We start from the raw sequence: 22,242 nt of genomic DNA, 5'->3' as shown, positions 1-22,242 counted from the left end.
AAGAAGGGGCGGGAGAGCAGGCAGTGGCTCGTCTCAAATTATCTCTCCTGTTTGTGTTAGAACGACCTTTGCCTGAATGACCACTCTCGGCGGTTTATTTCGTATCTCGTTTGGAACGTGTCGTATGTTACAATCTATAGGAAACTGTTTATGTAGGCACGTTTCTCATTGCTTTTTCTGAATGTTGGATACCGGGTTTCCATTCCAGGATTGAAGTGGATGACAGAACTGAAGCTTACCTGAGAGTCCTACAGCAGAAGGTCACATCAGATACCCAGATAGTAAGTAGCGCGCAGATACGTAGGTGGGTGTCCCGGAGTGACTGGTTTCAAAAACGGCATTTGTAAATCTTAGTGTTTGAGTTTGAAATGTCGTAGTTAGGGTCATAAAGTAGCCACACGACAGAGGTCTCACCTTCATGAAGTGGCCCTGGTGATGCTGGCGTGACTGTGCGCAAGGAAGGGCCGGGGGAACAGAGCCATCTCGAATTTATTTGGATTCGAAGGCTTTACCTGTATGGGTCCCACTCTGGGTTCTCTGTTCTATTCCATTGGTCTGTGTGCCTCTTCTTGTGCCAGTGCCATATTGTCTTGACGATGACAGCTTTGTAGTAGAGGCTGAAGTCTGGGATTGTAATGCCTCCCGCTTTGGTTTTCTTCTTCAGTGTTACTTTGGCTATTCAGGGTCTTTTGTGGCTCTAAGAAATTTGAGAAGAATGCTGGTGCAATTTGGATTGGGATTGCATTGGATGTGTAGATTACTTGAGGTGGTATTGGCATTTTAACAATACTTCTTTTTCCAGTCCCTGAGCATGGAATGTCTTCTTGTTTCTTTGTGTCTTCTTCAATTTCCTTTATAAGTTTTCTATAGTTTTCAGCACACAGACCTTTTACATCTTTTCGTTAGGTTTACTCCTAGGTATTTTATGGTTCTTGGATCACTGACAAAGCAGGAAAGAGCATCCAGTGGAAAAAAAGACCATCTCTTCAGCAGATGGTGCTGGGAGTACTGGACAGCAACATGCAGAAAAATGACCCTGGACCACTCTCTTACACCATCCACAAAAATAAACTCAAAATGGATGAAAGACCTAAACATGTGACAGGGAGCCATCAAAATCCTACAGTTGGAGAAAGTAGGCAAAAACCTTTTCGACCTGGACCACGGCAACTTCTTACTCAGCAGGTCTCCAGAGGCAAGGGAAACAAAAGCAAAAATGAACTGTTGGGACCTCATCAAGACTAAAAGCTTCTGCGCTGCAGAGGAAACAGTCAACAAAACTAAAAGGCAACCAACGGAATGGAAAAAGGTATTTGCAAATGACATATCGGATAAAGGGTTAGTCTCCAAAATTGGTAAAGAGCTTAACCAAACTCAACACCCGTGAAACAAATAATCCAGTGAAGAAATGGGCAGAAGACATGAACAGACACTTTTCCAAAGAAGACATCCGGATGGCCAATAGACACATGAAAAGATCAAAACCACACTGAGATACCAGCCCACACCGGTTAGAATGGCCACAATTAACAACTCAGGAAACAACAGATGCTGGTGAGGATGTGGAGAAATGGGAACCCTCTTGCACTGCTGGTGGGAATGCAAACTGGTGCAGCTGCCCTGGAAAACAGTGTAGAGGTTCCTCAAAAAATTAAAAATATAATTACCCTACGACCCAGCAATAGCACTACTAAGAATTTATCCAAAGGATACAGGAATGCTGATTCATAGGGGTACATGTACCCCAATGTTTATAGCAGCACTTTCAACAATAGCCAAATTATGGAAAGAGCCCAAATGTCCATCAACTGATGAATGGATAAAGAAATTGTGGTTTATACACACAATGGAATCCTACTTGGCAATGAGAAAGAATGAGATCTGGCCATTTGCAGCAACATGGGTGGAACTGGAGGGTATTGTGCTAAGTGAGATAAGTCAGAGAAAGCCCGATATCCATTCATATGTGGATCTTGAGAAACTTAACAACACCATGGGGGAGGGGAGGGGAAAAAATAGTTACAAACAGAGAGGGAAGGAGGCAAACCATAAGAGACACTTAAACACCGAGAATAAACCAAGGGTGGATGGGGGGTGGGGGAGAGGGGAAAATGGGGGATGGGCACCGAGGAGGGCACCGGTGGGGAGGAGCACTGGGTGAAGTATGGAAGCCATGAACCATGGGAATCTACCCCCAAAACCAAGAGCACCCTGTACACACTGTGTGTTAGCTAATTTGACAGTAAATTATGTTAAGAAAAAAGGCTTTAATTGTAGGAAATTTTGTGGGGAAAAGGCACAAAAGTAAAAATCAGTACTTAGTTGGTGAGCATGTGTACAGGTATGGCTAGGGTGGTGGCAGAGACCAGTGTGATGGTAAACAACATACGTATGTTGCTCTAAGCCTGAGAAGTGAATTGGCTTCAACTAATCCGTTCCCTTTTCCAGCCCTTCATCTCCTACTTAAGTGCCGCAGGCAGATTACTATTACGTTGTCGGGAATAACAGAGACACCTAGGAAAGCAAAGTGATTTGGTTGGGGACTAGAGAAAAGAGAAGAATCGGGGACTATAAATTAGGAAAACACAGTGAGTTAAAGATCTGCGTTCAATTCTAGAACACAAACTCGGATTGGGCAGGAATTGGTTGTTTTATTCCCAGTGTTTCTAAGACACGGTGGACACAGAGCAGCGTAAGTTGAAAGCGTAGGGTTGTACAGTGTGATTGTTGGACGCACATATATGTCACAGAAACGATTATCACGACAGGGTTAAGGCATAACGTGCACAGCGTGATCACTTGATCATCACAACGGCGATTTCTCTCCTCCGTCACCTCACTTACAGTTTTGTTTTTTTGAAGATCTGGTCTGTAGTACCTTTCAGGTGCATAACACAGCCTTGTCACCTGCACTGTACATCAGATCCCCAGAACTTAATTTATAACTGCAAGTTTGTGCCCTTTGACTAACATCGTCCCATTTCTGGCCGGGACATATTTAGGTTGGGCACTCCATTTTGTCCCCAGAATTGTCCGTGGACTTGCTGAGAAATTTCATAGGGTGATCAGGTTCTCAAGCCAGAGCTTTAAAAGTTTCAAAGCCATGGTGCGCCTGGGTGGCTCAGTCAGTTAAATGTCTGACTTCGGCCCAGGTCATGGTCTTGCGGTTCGTGGGTTCAAGCCCCGCGTCGGGCTCTGTGCTGACAGCTCGGAGCCTGGAGCCTGCTTTGGGTTCTGTGTCTCCTCCTTTCTCTCTCTGCCCATCCCCCACTTGTGCTCTCTCTGTCTCTCGAAAATTTTTTGTGCACCTGTAGGTTACCACTAACTTATTTTGCCCTATTCTTTATCCCTAAAGTACTCCAGGCTGGCAATAGAGCGTGTTTAAGTAGGTTCTCAGGTTTTCTTGGCCTTCAGTTTTGAGTTGTTTGCTCCACGTGGTTTCTTTCCTCTGTGAGTGTCTGTCACTGGGTTGAAGGGAATGAGCAGACCGTGTCAGCTGACGTCACGCCGGCAGCTCATGGTGGAGACGTGGCGGGTGGGCTTGGTTCTCTGTTCTCTCCCCTGAACTTGATCGTCACTTTCCTAATCCTCTGTGACGAGAACGTTTTTTGGTTTTCAGGTTGTTTGTCTGTTGTCGAGTAATCGGAAAGACAAATACGATGCTATAAAAAAATACTTGTGTACAGATTGCCCTACTCCAAGTCAGTGTGTGGTAGCCCGGACCCTGGGCAAGCAGCAGACAGTCATGGCCATCGCGACCAAGATCGCCCTGCAGATGAACTGCAAGATGGGAGGGGAGCTCTGGAGGGTCGATATGCCCGTAAGTTTCATTGATATAATTGGTGCTTAAATGCTTTGTTTACCAAAAATGGACTTTTTAAATACTGCTGGTATTCCGTTTATCTAAAAGCACAGGGTTTTTGTTACAGCTGAAGCTGGCGATGATCGTTGGCATCGATTGTTACCATGACACCACAGCTGGACGGAGGTCAATTGCAGGATTTGTGGCGAGCATCAACGAAGGGATGACCCGGTCAGTGTGGTCGGGTGACGGGCGGTTGGCTGTGGACACCGCAGGAGAGGTGTGCGTGCAGGGCCGACTTCTGGGGTCTGCGAGGTTCTCTTGAACCTATTGACTTCTCTGAATTCGATAATCAAGAAAGTCAGGGAAGTGGAATAACAGCTACCTGGCCATTTTCTGCTTTGTCCCCTGGCCCTTAACCTGTACTAGTCAGATCACATTTCCAGCTGTTTCATAGGTGATTTCTGTGGGGGGGTGGGGAGCGGATCTCCTTAAATGCGGCCACCTCTGAGAAGGTCTCTCGTAATTTTTATTGACCGCTGAAACGTACCTTAAAGTTTTGGTGTTGACTTTATTTCGGAAAACCCGTTTCTTCAGTTTACCCAGTCACTTGTGTTTTGATGGAGTGAAATTGCTTTTCAGTGCTTTTCTTAGAACTAAGCATTGCCAAGAATAGGAGAGGATGAAAATTGAGGGAGTGTTGATGTGTGAGCTTTAGTAACGGCATATTTTAAGGTATTTTATCTTTTTAAAAGAGCGAAGTCTGTAAAGAATGTCTCCTGATGAGCAGAGCGAGAGGGGGGCGTGTGTGTGCGGGAGGGAGGAGGTGTCTCTGGGTACCCTGCTTCCGATTTCCCTTTCGCCTCAGCAGTGGAATTGTGTCGACCTGTAACGAAAGAAAGCTTGGTTTGTAGCGTTATAAGTGGCTTGGCATTGCTGTCCAGGGTTTCACAAAGCACCGGACATGCCGGGGGACCTCTTTAAAGGGGCTGAAGACGAGCTGCTGGGAGGGAAGCAGTGGCGTGAAAGGAACCGCCTGCGGGCGAGGGCGTTCTCACCGCGGTCCGGTCGCGGTGTGTCTCCCAACAGCTGGTTCTCCCGCTGCGTCTTTCAAGATCGAGGACAAGAGCTGGTAGACGGTCTCAAGGTCTGCCTCCAAGGTTGGTCTCCTGTAGCCTTTTCACCCTGGTCCCTGACGCGGCCCTGCGAGAGGTGACCCCGGGGTTACGTGGCGCGGTGCCGGCTTTCCCGCAGCTGCCCTGAGGGCTTGGAACGGCTGTAACGAGTACATGCCCAGCCGGATCGTCGTGTACCGGGACGGCGTCGGCGACGGGCAGCTCAAAACCCTGGTGAACTACGAAGTGCCGCAGTTCCTGGACTGCCTCAAGTCTGTCGGGAGAGGCTACAAGTAAGCGTGCGTGTCGTAAAGCGTTTTGTGTCTGTACGGTCACGGCTTTCTATCTTCGAGGTCCGTGTGGTAGGATGAGAGGTAAGGGAGCCCTTAACCTCAGGTGTGGGGGGGCGGGTGAGATTGCGGAAGGGGCGGGAGGTGCTCGCGGAGCCTTCCCTGGGGGCGAGGCCGGAGGTGTGGAGGGTCCCTTCCTTCAGGGAGGATGCGTGAAGACACCTCTGCCAGCGGTCTGCCTTCGGCCTTCTCGCCTGGGGCCGTGGCGCGGGATCTGAGTATTCGGAGACGTCTGCAGGCGTCTGCAGGAGCGGTTATTAGAATAAGTTCCGAACAGTCTTCGTGTACTCTTTCTCGATTGCTTTACACAGCGAATACTTCTTTGTGAACTCGACTGGCACTGATGTCTTACTCCGTCCGTGGGGATGGTGTGCACGTGCGAGGGACACACTGGTCCTCCCCGAGCACCCCGCCTGTGCCCTTGCAGACCGTGCTGCTCTCTGCCTTCCTCCGCTCCCCCGCGGGAGTGAGACTGCGCCGTCTCCACACGGCCCTTTGGAGAAGTTACGTTTTGCTAGTCTGTCGGGTGGTGAGCAGGCTGACGTCCGTCCGGGACCGTTGTGTCAGGGGCTCACTGGTGCAGAATGACGGCCGGCGGAGTCAGTGTTGAGGGAGCCCCAGAAGTTCCGAGAGGCCTGTTTGTGCGTTCAGCCAGCAGTTGGTATCGTTGCAGAAAGGAGGGCGTCGGAGAGCCCTTGAGTGCACGTGGGCACCTGTGGGCTGGGCACCCGGAGCCGCTTGCTTCGCTGGAGTGGAGGGCACTTCCGGGTCGGCCTCGGCCAGCTTCTCGGTGTTGATGGCACCCGTTTCTTAGAGTGAGTTTATTAGTAAGCTCTCAGAGCAAGTCAGGGAGGTTTTTCAGATTAAAATGCTAATAAGCATTTTCCGATATTTTGGAAGTGGACGTTAATGTTCTTTTCTGTCTCCTTTAAAAACCTTAATGCTTGCATTTTCTCACTAAAAGAACGGTATTTGCTTTCGGTCTTCGAAATGTAAGCCTTACTGGATGTGTTTCTCTGAGTTCAGTGCTCCGTCCGCACGGACAGAGTTGGTGGGGGGGTGGGCAGAGGAAGGTGCGGAGAGGCGGCTGCCTGCTGGTCTCCTTTCCAGGTCCCTGCTCTAGCCCTCAGCGTCTTCTAGCCCCATTGCCTTTTTCTCACACTGAGGGGAAAGGAAATTTCCGGGAAGTAAGGAGGAGACGCAATGGTGCAAGTTGATCTCACAGCCTCGAGCTGCATGTCGTTTGGGTTTGGGGACACACCCTGTGGCCGTGTGGGGCCTGGGGCTCTGCTGCTGGGAGTCTTTCGAGTCCTGTGGGCTTGGCTCCCAGAAGGAGCAGCAGAAGTTGCTCTCGAAGAGGAGCCCGGAGCCCGAGTGAGGGGAGTCGGTGAACCGGGTCCTGCCCAGGGCGGTGTCACTCCCAGGGTGGCTGGCGGGGGGGGGGGGGGGGGGGGGGGCTGCCGGCTCCCGCTCCGGGGTGGGCTAGACGGGTGCGGGGGAGGGGACTTCACGCCGAGGCCGCACGAGCCTGACCAGCTGGCACAGGACTGGAGCCACGTTGTGAGTTGTGCCAGGACGTGGCGGCTGCGGGGAGAGGTGACCGAGCGCAGGGCGTCTCAGGAGCAGGGCCGGGTTCCACCCAGCTTCACCTGCTGCATCTGGGAAATGGGGAGGCGACCAGCCAGGGTCGTCAGAAGGAATAAAGGAGAGTACTCGACACAGTACCCGATACGCACTCCATAAATGGTGGAGAACTCGTGTGTGAAGTAAAGTAATACCCGAGAGTCGTTCCTCACTTGGAAGAAATGCAGTTTGGATGTAAATATTCGTAATTATTCTTAGGATCACAGTATTTGTGTTTTGATTGAAAGGGTGATGTTAACTTTATAAAAATGCATAATGGATTAGCCGATTTAGAATATTTGGCAGAAGAAGAAATCAAAATGTCACCTCATCCTTACGACTTTGTTTTGTGACATTTGCTGAGTCGCTTCCTGTGATGTCAGAGGGCCGGAACCCACCTGCCTTAGGTTCCTGGGACTGGCTTTGTTCTATCCAGAGCCGCAGTGACTGGGCAGCAGGGCGGTGTCTCTAAAAATACCTTCTGTTTATTGAAGTGACATCACCTCCCTGCCCCTTGTCTGTTTAGTTACTGCTACCAGGAAGGAGTGAAATTAAGTTCACCACGGAACAGAAGTTCCCATTTCGGGGTCTCTTTGACCATTTGTCCAACAGTGTACTCTGGACCCCCTTCCCAAGCCAGACGTTCCAGATCCCACTGCACGTAAAGCCCGTGGCATCCCAGAGTTTGCAATCCAGTGTACTGAGGCTCTTCAGGAGCCAGTGCTCTGGTTGGGAAAAGGGCACAGGGGAAACCGAGGCATCGATAACTGTCCTGTTTATCAAACGTCCATCCCATGCCAGCAGGGTCCCGAGTGCCTTCCACGCACCAGTTCACGTATTCCGTGTTTCAAACGCTGGATTTGACGTGGGCCTTGGAGGTGGTAGAGAAGGTGTGAAAGTAGTCAAGCCGCACATGCTGCCCTTGAAGGGCTGCCCTGCGGGGATCCAGGGCCAGGTTAGGGGCCAGCACACCTCCTCGCGTGCAGAGCCGGACGCTCGGGGAGAGGGACTCAGTCCTGGTGCGGGAAAACCAAGCAGAGAGTCTCACTGGGGGAGACGCAGAGGGCACATTCTCTGCTGCCGTGGGGTGGGCTGAGGGGTGATTGGGCCCCGGGAGGGAGACGGAGACAGGGACCCCCGATTCCTCGTGAACTGGTAATGCGAGGCTGCACTCGGACACTGCTCGCACCAGCCCCCTAGCAGGGATTTTAGACTCGAGGTCCTATTTTCCACGTAGAAGAGGCTCCGAACTGTGTGCCGAATTTAGTGTTTCAGTGTGATAGGCAGATGATGTGCTTACCTGTTGATTAGACACTGGGCACGTGCATGCTGTCCCCTCACACCCTGGATCGGTGCCCTGCCCTGGGTGGGGGGGGGTGGAGTTCTGGTTAGAGCCACATGAGTGGGTTGTTGATTGACTGAGAGTGTGGCTAACTCGGTGTCGTTACATTCATCCGCATCTGCATCATCATCGTCATCGTCGTCATGTTTTAAGCCCAAGACTAACAGTAATTGTGGTGAAAAAACGAGTGAACGCCCGATTTTTTGCTCAGTCTGGAGGAAGACTTCAAAACCCACTTCCTGGAACAGTTATTGATGTGGAAGTTACCAGACCAGAGTGGTAAGTTGTGTAGTGTTCACTGAACATTGTTTTCTGCTTTATCCACTTTAACTCGTTTACTTTTTCTTATGTTTTTTTTTTTTTTAATTCATTTGAGAGCAGCTCACATGTGAGCGAGCAGGGGAGGGGCAGAGAGGGAGGGAGGGAGAGAATGCAGGCAGGCTCCACAGTCAGCACAGAGCCCGACACGGGGCTGGAACTCATGAACCACAAGGTCAGGACCGGAGCCTAAATCAAGAGTCAGACGCTTAACCAACTGAGCCACCCAGGTGCCTGTTACTTTTTCTTCTATTTCTTATGAATCCTAAAGTCCCCGATTACTTTGATCCAATAGTGTTACTAAAGCCTACGATTTATTTGCGTCTGAAATGGTCAACAGGTTTCTGTGCAGTTTTTCTTTGGGGGAAGAAGGTTCTTGTCTGCGGCACTAATGATCTAGAGACGTTAGAACTGCTGCTGTAGATTGCTTTTGTCTTTTCTTTCTTTCACATCTGTATCTTCAGATTGTTTTCTCAGTAAAAAAATTTTTAGGTCTGTAATGCTTTTAATTACCCAGAGGTCAAAATGTTTCATCTGAAACACAAGCACAGGTAAGAAAAGTGGCTTCTGAGTAAACATTTTTATGCAACCTGGGCTACACTTTGCCGTAGATAAATAAGCTAGTAAGTAGGACCTGAGGGGCATGTGGTAATGAGATTAGCGCACAGTGTTCCGCTGTCCAGTGCTGAAGCCCGCTGGCCCCTGGGAAAGCCGCGTGTGCGGCTGGGCGCCCGGCCCGTAGGTCCTGTGGGTAGTGGGAGGTCCTCCCTCGGCCCAGGTTAGCCCCTCCTCGGGAAAGCACGCTGTTGGGACTGTTCTGTGTCATCGTATTGGCGCTTTTTCAAAAGGCAGATCTGGGGCGCCTGGGTGGCTCCGTCAGTTAAGCAGTGACTCTTGGTTTCGGCTCAGGTCATGATCTCATGGTTTCTCAGTTCCAGTCCCACGTTGAGCTCTCTCTGTGCTGACAGCGTGGAGCCTGCTTGGGATTCTCCCTCTCCCCCACTTGCTCTGTCTCCCTCAAAAATAAGTTTAACCAAATTTAAATTCCAAAGGTAGATTTAACCAGAATCAAGTGCAGACCTAGGTGCGAAGCTGTTAGTGTGCTGCTCCCGTATAAACTGCGGTACAGGAGGGTTTCTTCTGCTAACTTCGTGTGGATAAACGATCATACAGGTTTCAGTTCTGTCAAGCGACTGTGAATGTGTGACCTTGGATCCTGGCAGTGCTTCAGTAGGATTCTACTACTGGGGGGGGGGGGGTCAGCTGAGAAAGACAGAATAGCTAAGATACTAACTTAGGTTCCTTTCCTGCAGGATCCCTTAACCAGTCAGAATGACCCCATGGTACTTTCTAGTAACGGTATTCCTGCTGTGGTAACCAGAGCTCAGGGGGTAACACGGACCCGAAGACAGCCGATGTAAACAAATTGGGTAAAATCCAAGTTGAATTAAGAAGTATGAAAACATTTCATTACTTTTATTAGATGCTATTTAAAACTTAGCTGATCATGCTATTGACATACCTGGAGAAGTCCACTTTTAAAAACGTTTCTGTTTATTTTGAGAGGGAGGATGGAAGGGAGGGAGAGAATCCCAAGCAGGCTCTGCATCGTCAGCATAGAGCCCAGCCTGGGGCTTGAGCTCATGAACTGCGAGATCACGACCTGAGCTGAAATCGAGAGTCAGATGCTCAACCGACTGAGCCCCCCAGGCGCCCCTGGAGAGGTCCACTTTTAAGGACTAGACCAGAGTCGGTGTCAGCTGCCAGCACTTTGGACGGTGACTTGCCTGTGTTGGGAGCGGAGATTTTGACTCCAGCTCTGGTGTGAATTCTCTGTTCTTTGGGGCAGGTTGTCACTGAAACCCTCATTCTTCTAAAACACTACAGTGTTACCGATCAGTTCTGATTTTTATAATTTCTGTAGTTTTCAGTGGACCTAGCAAGTTGCACACGTAATCCACTTCAAGTCCGGTAACAGCCTCTCTGGATTGATGTTTTGTTGTCCGTCTTGTCCCTTTATGCTGCACTCCTTGGTTTTGCTTTACCCTTTGGGTCCTGAACAAATTGTGCTTGTGTCCTTGGACGCTCTAGTCTAAAATTTGTTTTTTATCCTTGACGAGTAACATTAAGTATATTTTTGTTAAGTAGCACTGGGAACAGCAAGAGGGGGAAAGGTCCTGGGGTGAAGGCAGATTTTGGAAACCGCAGAGCCCGAAACGAGACTTCCTCCACTCACCCCCACCGTCACTGCCTCTCCGGGCCCGTGTTACGGCTCCGTCCTCCCCTGAGCTCCCGTGTTCACCGCCGTGGAAGCAGCCCCGCCGGGTGCCGAAGGTCCCGAGGCGTCAGTGACCGAGACCTCAGATACACGCAGTAGTGGCAGCTTGAACATCCTTCGCACATAAGCACTCCGAGATGGTCCGCGAACCGCAGTCTCTGACTTCAGGAGGCGCGCTCTGTCTTGAACGAGGAGGTCACGTCGGTGTGCGGGATCCCTTCGCCGTCCGCTTCGGCTCTCGTTCGCCTCACGTCCGTGTGGTTTTTCTGCCATCCTTGCAGGTATGACTTTTTTATCGTGAGCCAGGCAGTGAGAAGCGGCAGCGTCTCGCCCACACACTACAATGTCATCTACGACAACAGCGGCCTGAAGCCGGACCACATACAGAGGCTGACGTACAAGCTGTGTCACATCTATTACAACTGGCCGGTAAGTGTGTTCGTTCACTTCAGCGAGACTCGGAAGGCAGTTGCTGGGTTTTTAAAGGCCTTTTATGGTTTACACTGACATGTGTCATGCACACCAGATTTAGAGTAACAGGCCCTGTGTTTCTTCCTCTAAAGGGCGTCATCCGGGTCCCGGCTCCTTGTCAGTACGCCCACAAACTGGCTTTCCTCGTGGGCCAGAGCATTCACAGGGAGCCCAACCTGTCACTGTCCAACCGCCTGTACTACCTCTGACCTCCACCAGAGGACGACACACAGCGGTTTCTGTGTTGGGAATGTAACGTCGGGCTTTTCTTAAGCTTTTTATTTCTTTTAGCTGTTATCTTTCTAGATGAAACTTGGGGAAGGAATTAGGTCTGGAGTCTTATTTCTAGCATTGCTACTTGACTGGCTTATAGGTAAAAATTCAAATTTTATATTTTCTCTTGTTTGTTTCCTCAGCTACAGTGTGAGGATTTTTGTTTTGGAGAAAGATATGGATAAGGTGCTTTGTATTATAAACAGACTTTTAGACTATTTGAAAAGTGGGGATTTACTCAAAAGTACTTTCAGGAGTGAGCAAGTCCTTCTTTGTAAGCCTTACGTTAATTATCTTCTTTTTGAAATATTTTTATTTAAGGAAGCTCACTAGAACTGTAAGGTGGGGTTTTATTTGGGTATCTGATCTATTTTAGAGATGAAAGCTGCCATTAAATAACCTGTACAAGGTGTGGGAACTGTATGAGACTCTGTGGAGAAGTAGGCTAATTTTTTATTTCATTTTGGGGCTAGGTGGTATAAGGGTTAAAAGAAGATGGTTGAAAAGTTTTAAATTTCTGTCCAAAGAAACATTTTAAGACTCTTAAGAGGTCAGTAATCTATATTAACATTACGAGTTGTTTTGCAACTGAGACATTATTCTGCTTGTTATAGAATAAAATTGGATTGTTATCCTGTTCAGGAACAGTTTGTTTTTACTGAAAGCATCTGCATTTTCATTCATTTACTGTATTTTTTTTTAAATGGGGGAGAGTTCACTCCGTCAGAGGGCTGTGATCCATTTACAAAAGCGAAGGTCCATGAGTTGGAGCCCCGTGTCGGGCTCTGTGCTGACAGCTAAGAGCCTGGAGCCTGTTTCAGATTCTGTGTCTCCCTCTCTCTCTGACCTTCCTCCATTCATGCTGTGTCTCTCTCTCTCAAAAATAAATAAATGTTAAAAAAAAAAAAAAAAAAAAAAAAACCACCGAAATCCGCATCACTTGAACTTGAGGGTCTATGGCTGCCATCTGCCTAGTTTGTAACACAAGAATGGGAGCCGTAGCTCAGAAGTGCAGACCAAGAAGGGTGTTGTTGAGTTGATAATCGTAGACGTAAACGTGAAATCGTTCACGTTTACGTATCTGTAGGAATTTTCAGGAAATTCTGCAGTTAATGAACGGAATTCACTTTTAAATGTTGCTTATAAACGTAACGGGTGTGAATGTTAGCGATCATATATAAACTCGTCTGAGCATGTTATACTTGTCTTTTCAAATAAATGCCTTATTAACATGAATGAAAACCATTTTATTTTCCTTTTAGTTGTAGCTAATAACTGTTGTTAACACTGATCTTGGCTATTAGCCCAGGTTCCTTAAGCTACTTCCTTAACCCTGTGAACATGAGAGGGAAAGGAACAGGGCCTCGCGAGCGTTCGGAAAGCTGCCGGAGACAAGATGCCGTTGCAGAAGTTGCTTTAGAGGCCGTCCTGGTTCAAAGGGGTGTGAGGACGGCTAACCCTGCAGCTGTGACAGATCGGTTTGGGGTATTTGTGGATTTGTAGTGCTGGCCAGTGACTGTTAAGTCATCAAAGCGTCATCCGTAGCAGCTTTTACACGATCTCTTAAAGGTTTCAGGTCTTTACCGATTCTTCAGGATTTCAGTCTAGAGAAGTTTCAGTGGCCAAGAGACGCTCACCCAAGCCCGAAGACTTTGCCTCCACGGACGGAACATCTGCTCAAATTCGTTCCGGCCAAAAGGGTTCTGGCTTGGCTTGTTCACTCATCACGGGCAGTGGTTCCCAGATTGAATGTTAAATGTCACCCATTCGCCTGGTCTGGGTCCGCGCCTAGGCCCAGAACCTCTGCCAGGTGAACTGTCCCGTAGATACATCCCAGGGCTTCGTCTGGGGACTTGGGCCAGTGCCAGTTGAGAAGGCGTCTGGAGCCTAGTCGACAAGAGGATATGGGGTGGGGGGGGTTCTGTTGTCTGCTTTCTTCTGCACTGGTGTTGATGGGCCTCCTGGGGGGACAGAGAGGGCCAGAGGGTCTAGGTTTAGGTGTCCACCTCACCCCCTTGGAAGGGGCACCCTTTCCACAGTAGTGCTGGCAAAAACCCTGGCCGTCTACACCTCTGGGAACCTAAGGGATGCACATCGGGATAGGTTGAGCCTGGCTCCCGTGCCGTGTCCAGGAGCACACGTGTGCGTGATGCCGAAGGGACGGCACCCACGGGAACGGCCGGGGCTGCGCTGTGGGGTCTGTCCCCCCTCTGGTCCGCCTGGGTGGAGCGGGCCAGGTGGGGACCTCGGGCCCCTCCGCTTCAACACGTGGCAGAAACACCCGTTCCGAGCATTCCCTAGTTGTCTGTCCCAGGCAAGCCCACGACCCGCCTCGCTGACACACCGACCCGCGGTCAACGCTGCGTGTCCCCGGTCTGCACCCTGCCCCCCTCCCCCCCCCCCCACCCCCGCCGGCCCTGCCGCTGCTGCCCTGCTTCTCCAGCAGCCTGGGGTCGGCCATGGCCACGTGCAGCCTTCTCCCCCATCACTGGGGTCCCCGGACTCCCTGCTGCTGCGTCTGCTGCCACACCTGCACGCCAGACACACCCACTCCTTCGAGGATGTGCTGTCATCGCGCCGCCCCTTGCCCCGCATCAGCGTTTCCTCTGCCTGCCCCCCTCTCCGGGGCCGACAAAGCCGGCCGTGTTTTTTCCATCCTAAAAAGGCCCCCAGGGCTCCCGTGGTCCCTTTAGGTGGGGGAGGGTCAGTAAGGTGTCCTCCTACCTTCATAGCAAATGGCAAAGCCAGCCACTTACTGGGGTAACTCCCTGCGGGGGGCCTGGTGGGGAGGTCGCGGCCGGCGGGAGGACAGGAGGGGGGCGGGCAGAGGTAGGGAGTTCGTCCCGGGGACCCTACAGCCCGAGGTCAGCCTCCCGAGCCACCGCAGCAGAGAGGACGGTCACACGAGCCCGCCTGGCTATGCCGGTGGGAGTCCCTCTGGGCGCACCTAGCGGGGTCCTCGTGCGCTTTGGTGCCACGTGGGGGGCTCGCCCTGCCGCGGGCCCTTCGAGGCCAGTGACGGCGGCCAGGGTCGTGCAGACCACACGGCTGTGGGCTCTGCCCTCAGCAACACAGTGGCCGCTGGTGACGAGCCGGCCCCGCCCCAGCTTTTCTCCACTCCTCACTGGCGAGGGGACGACTGCCCCGGCCTTCCTGCTGCACAGGGGCCTGTGTGCCCCGCACCCGGCCTCAGACACCCCCGTGCTCAGAGAGCCATGATTCTGGAAGCCCCAGGCACAGGCTCCGTCTCCTTGCACGTTTCATAGCAAGGGGAGGCCGGATAACAGTGGCCTCCTCCCGGGAGGTGGCCCTGCCGGGGGCGGGGGGGGGGGGTTCAAAGTCCGGCGCGAAGCGTGCAAGCAGCCGGGCCGAACGCGGGCCACGGGGACACCAGAGTGGTTCTGCAGGCGAGCAGAGCACTGAACTTCCGGGGCCGGCATCCAGGGGTGCTGCCGAGGCCGTGTTCTGCCCCCCCACCCCCCGAGCTAGTTCACCCTCCTTTCTAGCAGAGGCCGAACAGTCCAGTCCTCCCAAACTCGGCCTAATCGTTCACATAAGTGCGGCAAGAACAGCGACGGGTCGTCTAGGCTCCCTTAACTCTGCTGGGGCTTCTCCTAAAGAACTTCAGTTAAAAGTTTCTTCAATGGCTTCATTTTGGGGAGCGAGTGAAAAGGGGAGATGCAGGGAGAGACAGAGGATCTGCAGCGGACCCTGTGCTGACAGCAGAGAGCCTGGCACGGGGCTCGAACTCACCCTGAGATCATGACCGGAGCCAAAGTCTGACGCTTAACCGCCCGAGCCCCCCGCCCCCGGGCACGCTTCTCCTAAGGAATTTCAGATGGAGCCTTTAACAGCCGTTCAAGGCCAAGAGCCCCACCAGATGCTCACCCGCCAGCAGACTCGCCTGCAACACCGTCTGCAGCTTGGAGTTCCCTCCCTTCCTGAGTTCCCCAAGACCTGCCGAGGTTCCTGAGCCTGTCGGGCAACGACCTCCCTCATTCACCTGGTCAGGCTCCCGGGAACCCCGGAAGCAAGGTACCAGGCTAGTGTCTTCCAAGGGCTCTGTTGGGTCCGTAAAGTCAACCCTCACTCCCTAAAGCCGTGTGGGCGCCTAGGTCTCAACTACACTTTCCAGTCAAAGCCTTGGTGGTAACAGCCAGTGTTTCCAATGACGTCACGTCACAAGAACAGATTGTCCTCAAACTTGTGCGAATAATGAACCGATTTCCTTCTGTTGCCACAAGCCCCAGCCCCGTCCTCCTGGGTATGAACTGACACGGAATTCACCACTCACACCCCCAGGGCCTGTACCTGTTTCACCAGCGTTTTTCCCCGGGGGGAAAGCCTCTTGGATGGCACCCAGCCCCTTCGGCTTCCGAACCAAGCCACATACAGGTCTTAACACCTGCGCTGGTCGGGGAATAAAAGGCCTCCGGGAACCTAACAAGAGCCTGGAATTCATCTTCGGGACCGGGAAGGTTCATGCTGTGTCAGCGACCGCATCCCCCATCACTTTTATCCGATGAACCGAATGACCCCGCCCTGGGCTCTTGCCAGCACCGACCTGCCATCCTCCGGACGTCACGCCGTACTGACGCGGCCGCTGCAGACCGAGGGTGACTCTCGGGGTCCGCAACCTGAGTTCACCTGCCCTGGTTAGATCCAGACCCTGCGGAACGTCTACCCCCACGTGTACGCAGGGATGGGGGAACTACGCGCCAGGAAACGGGGGGAAGAAGCCCGCGGATCCGTAGAGACTAACGGGAGCTTGCTAATCTGTCCCCTGTAACCATCGATAAGCCTTCTCTCTCCCCCAGATTTCAAGGGTTTCTTCAGGTAGGTGTGCATCCAGCTCCAATGCCTATCGGAGCCGGTTCGGTCTGTAGCAGGACCAGCAGACGCTTGGGGCGCCCCCAGCTGCCGACCCTAGAGGGCAACGTTGTCCCTACCCTGGTCTCCACCCCGAAATTCCTCCATTACCAGACGGGCAGTCGGCACACCAGTTTCTGAACCTTCTTTCAAGGAAATAAACTCCTTTCCCTGAGGTCGTGCTTTCCACACGCTAGACAAGACCGGATCGGCATGTTCCGATTTTCTCGCGGGTGCCAGATGCGACATATTGCCACAGCTGGGAGAGGCCTGGATGGGCTCCTTCCCATCGTCGTCGGCAGGATCCTGTGTTCCCAATTTTCCCACCCGTCCTTCTCGTCTCCCTGCTGTGGGAGTCTCGGCGAAGCCGGTCTCCACCGCGGCTGCCGGAGCAGCAGGTGCGGCCTCCATACCGGCCTCTAAGTGCCGGGCGGGCTGCACGTTCCCAGCCAATCACATTAGCCAAGGGCCGGGGTCCTCTCGAGCAGTGACTGAGGCCACCCGTGACCCCCCAGACCCATGTAACGTACTACGGTGCCCCCGGCGTCGCAGCCGGGACGCCCGACCTGCCACCACCTCGGCCCCTTTGCTCCACCAACGCCACGGACAAGGGGAAGGCTCCCCCTCACCCTGGGCAGCCCCCTCGCCCATCCGCGCCTCTCTGGTTTCCGCCTCAGGAGGTGGAGGAGGGTCCGTGTACCCTCCAGACCGAGAAGACCCTTCACTTCCGAAACACACGCACGCCAGCCCACCGCTCGCTGTCGTTCGGGGCGACTTACCGCAGCAGACGACCCAGGACACCCCGGCCACGCTCCGTGCAGGACCGCCCGCAGCCCGCAGCTTTTATGGAGCATGGCCGTGAGGGCCTCTGCGGGTTCTCTGCAAGGGCGCCACCTGTATGCCTGGGGGCGGGGTCTCTGCGAGTTCTGGCAGGGGCGCCACCTGTATGCCTGGGGGCGGGGTCTCTGCGAGTTCTCTGCAGGGGCGCCACCTGTATGCCTGGGGGCGGGGTCTCTGCGAGTTCTCTGCAGGGGCGCCACCTGTATGCCTGGGGGCGGGGTCTCTGAGTTCTCTGCACCGGAGGGGAACCCAAGATGGACCTAGGAGGCCCCCTTAAAACAAAATTCTGTTGCCCTCAACCCTCTCATTTCCTCCACACCCGGTGGTCTTAACGAGATTCCCGCCTCTCCCCCCCCCCGCCCCGCCCCGTTCCCGTGTTGCTAATCGGTGGGTTCCCAGCACTCACACCCCACACCCATGTCCCCTGCCTCGGAAGCGCTCCCTGTGTCCGGCTTCTGGGGTGCCGTGCTCCGATGTCCCCTCCGCCCCCCTCCCCGGGGCCTCCCGGCTCCACGGAGGGGTGCCTCCGGGTCTATCTGCGGAACCCCTTGGTAACTCCGTCCGTCCCCACGGCTCACTTCTGCGCAAGCGCTTCCCAGATCCACCCACTTTTATCCCGTCTCCCTCCCGAGGCTGGCTCGGGAGGGCAGTGACTTGTGTCCGCTTCACTGGCGTCTTCGCGGTGTGGTTCTCAGCCACCGAGCCAGTACCGCCACTCCTGCACTCGTGTTCCCTGGGCACGGCCGAGTTCAGGAACCCTGTCTACTCAGCCACCTGCGGCACACGCCGCGCACCCGAGTCGCTTGTCCTGCGCGAGCATCCATCCGGGCCTGGGACCTGGACACGGGTGCACGCCGTCCTGCCAGGGCTGACTGGGATGCCAGCACACCAGAACAGGAGGGGCCAGCCGCCCGCGTGGGCAGCGGCCGTCAGGCCCCGAGCCCCAGCCTGTGGACGCACCTCAGCGGGCCTGCAGCCGGCGGGTTTCCTTTCTGGGCCCCGGCTGCGCAGGCGCGGCCACCCCACCCTCGTCCGCGCTGCCCAGCCCCCCGCCCCACCCCCTCCCACCCCCTCCCACCCCGCTCCTGTCCGGTACAAGGGTGCGATGGGGGGGTGGGGGAGCGCCAGGGGCAGCCCTCCGAAGGGGGCCTCCACGGTCCCGGCTGCTGTGTGGCCGGGGCTGCTCCTGGCCCCGGAGCCACCACACCCGCCCTGTAAGTGGCCGGAACACAAGGCTTTGCTCCAGGGCCTTGGAGCTCCTACCTTAATCTGCAGTGTCTCTGCCCTTCCCGGTCCGGCCCCCAGGCCTGCAAGCCGCGGGCGGGCAGTCTGCGCACCTTCTTTCTGGACAACACGTCCCTTGTGTTCCCGCTCACCCGACCTCTGTCTTAAATCCACTCACCGAGTTCCAACCTACACCTCCGCATACCCGGCTGGACGAGCTTCGGCAAATGCCTACACTCGCTCTCTGCCATCGTCAGATTTAGAAAACGTCTATTGCCTCCCTGCCCCTTTGCGAAGAGTCCTTCCCACCTGGTCCCCAAGCAACCAACGACGTGCCTTCCACCTGCTCTGGGATTTAGGACCACGAAATCCTGCACCCCGTGCTGCTCTGGGCAGAGTGTTTCAAGGACAAACCCACGTGACTGTGTAAGTGGCGTATTTGCTAAGCTGTGTTCCGTCCCATGGTTCCATGTTTATTCACCAACGCAGGGATATTTGGGGTGTTTCACACGTGGGGCTAGTACAACTAACTGTAGAAATTTCTGAAGGCTTTACGCGAGTATCTACTTTTATCTCTCGTGGGCAGACACGCGGACACGGGCCTACTAGACCTGCGAGCTAAGAGTCTGACTGGATGGAAGCCGCCTGGGCCCCGCTCTGCAAGACACGACTCCGGCCGACCCGTGTCTTCACCCATATTTGATGATGTCAGTCTTTTTAATTTTCACAGAATTTTAAAATGTTTAAATTCAACCTAAGATTAAACACACCCATAGCAGTGGGCGTAGAATGTTCTCTCATTTGGGTTATTAACTGCATTTCCCTGCTGGCAAACGATACTGAGCATTTTTTTGCTTGCACACTGGCCGTTCTTACATCTTTTATAAAATACGCGTTCAGGACACTGGGTGGCTCAGTTGGTTGAGCATCTTTTTTTTTTTTTTATGTTTATTTTTGTTTTTGAGAGAGACAGAGGCAGAGCATGAGGCAGAGAGAGAGGGAGACACAGAATCCGAAGCAGCTCCAGGCTCCGAGCTGTCAGCACAGAGCCTGATGTGGGGCTTGAACTCATGAGCTGTGAGACCATGAGCTGAACCGAAGTCAGTCGCTTAACCGACTGAGCCAGCCAGGCGCCCCAATCTCCCTGTCTCTACGCCCTTCCCCTTCTCCTGCTCTTTCAAAATAAAATTTAAAAAGTTCAAATCTTTAGCAAATTAAAAAAAAATTTTTGGTCTTATTGAACTGGAAAATGTTTTTCTACCTTCTAGACAATTCTTTTGTCAGATACACGTGCTATGCATTATGCTGCTGTCTCCCAGTTTCCGGCTTGCTGTTTTGTTCTCTTAAGTACCATTCAAAGAGAAGACATTTTTAAATCTGCTGAAGTCCTGTTACCAGGGTTTACTTTTTTCTGGCCAATTTTCTCCGTTTTCTTCTAGCAGCTTGATAGTTTTAACTTTTTCATTTAGGGCGGTGATCTGTTTGGGATTAATTTTTGTGCACCACGTGAGAGGAGGGTCAGTTTCCCACCTCCTCCCCTGTAAGTAGCTCTTTCTGCAACATTTCTTTCTAAAAAAGACCATACTTCACGTCTGTCTTCCCCTACTGAGCTGTCTCGGTACCTTTGTTGCAAATGAACGCACCACATACGTATGAGTCTACTTCCGGACTCCCCAGTTCATCCCAGTGATTTCAACGTGCGCATTTTACACAAAACCAACACTGCCTCCGTCACTGTAGCCTTACAAGTCTCAAAATCGGGCCACGTGACTCTCTTCTTTTAAAAAAAATTTTTTTAAACGTTTTATTTATTTTTGAGACAGAGAGAGACAGAGCATGAACGGGGGAGGGGCAGAGAGAGGGGGAGACACAGAATCCGAAGCAGGCTCCAGGCTCTGAGCCATCAGCCCAGAGCCCGACGCGGGGCTCGAACTCACGGACCGCAAGATCTGACCTGAGCTGAAGTCGGACGCTCAACCGACTGAGCCACCCAGGCACCCCCACGTGACTCTTTTCAAACTCTGTTCAATCTTTCTCAAAATTGTCTCGGCTGTTGTAGATCATTTTGCATTTCTGTATCAGGACTTAAACCAGCTCCTCAATTTCTAGAAAAAGCTTGCTGGGATTCTGACTGGGATTTCACTAAATCAACAGATCCGCTTGGGAGAAATTGGAAATTTAACATTACATTTTCTACGCCACCAACATATCCCATTTAAGAGCTCTTTTATTTCTAAGTGACGTTCTTTATTTTTCAGTATACAGGTTTTGCTCACGTTTTGTTAACTTTACCCTGAAGTATTTCACGGTTTTGATGCTAATATAACTAATCACGTGTATTTTTATTTTATTACTGTACCGCTTCTCTTTTAATTTCGGTCCTAATTGTTCCCTGCTGGTTTGTAGAAATACCGATGATTCAATGTGTACGCTGGCCTTGTACCTGTTCTCTTGCCCAATGCACGTGAGTCCCAACAGCATCTTGTAGCTGACTTAGCATCATATCATCTGCACATAAACACCATTTTGCTCCTTTCTTTCCAAACGCTGTGACTTTTCTTTCCCCTCCTTTCCTTCTTGTGCTGCCTGGAAGCCCAGTACGATGTTGAATACAAGCAGTCAAATGGACGCACCTGTGTTGTTTTGATGGAAAGAAAGAAGCGGTCAGTGTCTGCACCATTAAGTATGGGGTTGGCCGTTAATTTTATGAAGTTGAGATCAACTCCTTCCTTGGCCGAGTTTCTTGAACAGGTGTTTTAATCTGCTAATATTTTGTTCAGGGTTTTTAAAAAAAATTCACGGCGCTCTTGGTCTGTAGATCTCTTGTAACGTCCGTGTCTGGTTTTGTATCAGGATACGGCTGACCTAAGGGGTCTGGGCATCTGTCTTCTCTCCAGGAGTCGTGTACGGTCGGCATCATTTATTCCTTCAACGTTCAGTAGTATTCGCCAAAGCTAAGCGCAGCTCGTACTGTCTCGGGTTTGCCAACATATTTTGGGAAATTTGTAAATTTTTTCAAAGATGTAGAGGAGCATTAGTTCTGGCTACTTTTGCTCATTTTTTTTTTGAGAAATTGTCAACATTTTTTTTTTTTTACTGTGGTAAAGTATACGCAGGAAACTTCGCCATTTCAACCATCTTTAATTGTGTAGTGGCGCAAAGTGCGTTCACACCGTTGCGTAGACTTTAATTTCTAAAATCAGCATTTCTTGAACTAGAATTCTTTTTTTTAACTTCAGACGTGCCGTTGAATCTAGCACTGTTTTTACATTAGTTCTTCAAGGTGGATTCATCTTGGGCAACTAAAGCTCTGTGCCCTCCGACCTTCCCGTGCCCCCCTCCCCCCGGCCCTGGCACCCAGCATCCCGCTCTTGTGGGTCGGTCTTGGATCTCACACGTACACGACACTGTGCGGTGTTCTCTAGTCCCATCATTTGAAGTGTAAAGCTGCCAAGGGAAAGGTTACAAATACGGCCGGGGTTCACCCTCGAAGCCTCGGCTGTACGAGAGTGGTCCTCGCGCACAAGAGATACCCACTCAGCGCCAACTGCCTCCGTTTCCCCGAGCGGGCCGTCTGTCACCTGTGCGCACGGGAGAAAGGAGCTCTGGGAGGCTGCTCTGATGAAAAAGCGCTTGAAACAAAGACACAGAGTAAACGGCCTTGTATAAAATAACAAATTTTATTCCTAGAAAATATTTCACACTAACTGAACACATGCACACACGCACACGATACG

At 52.2% G+C, this 22,242-nt stretch overlaps 1 protein-coding gene across 1 annotated transcript in view; it reads left to right on the top strand.

Annotated features, from left to right (window-relative positions):
- The window catches only part of PIWIL1 (piwi like RNA-mediated gene silencing 1), a 31,409-nt gene extending 18,601 nt beyond the window's left edge, over positions 1-12,808 (top strand). The window contains exons 15-22 of the mRNA XM_043557299.1: positions 209-281; positions 3,620-3,820; positions 3,930-4,033; positions 4,892-4,962; positions 5,057-5,210; positions 8,386-8,511; positions 11,110-11,257; positions 11,392-12,808. Of these exons, the coding sequence (XP_043413234.1) occupies positions 209-281; positions 3,620-3,820; positions 3,930-4,033; positions 4,892-4,962; positions 5,057-5,210; positions 8,386-8,511; positions 11,110-11,257; positions 11,392-11,508 (994 nt within the window). The 3' untranslated portion in view covers positions 11,509-12,808. The remainder of the gene's footprint in view (positions 1-208; positions 282-3,619; positions 3,821-3,929; positions 4,034-4,891; positions 4,963-5,056; positions 5,211-8,385; positions 8,512-11,109; positions 11,258-11,391) is intronic.
- The last annotated feature ends 9,434 nt before the right edge of the window (positions 12,809-22,242 follow it).

The sequence above is a fragment of the Prionailurus bengalensis genome, chromosome D3 (assembly GCF_016509475.1).
Source record: "Prionailurus bengalensis isolate Pbe53 chromosome D3, Fcat_Pben_1.1_paternal_pri, whole genome shotgun sequence".
NCBI lineage: Eukaryota > Metazoa > Chordata > Mammalia > Carnivora > Felidae > Prionailurus > Prionailurus bengalensis.
This window is presented reverse-complemented; position numbering and strand designations above follow the sequence as displayed.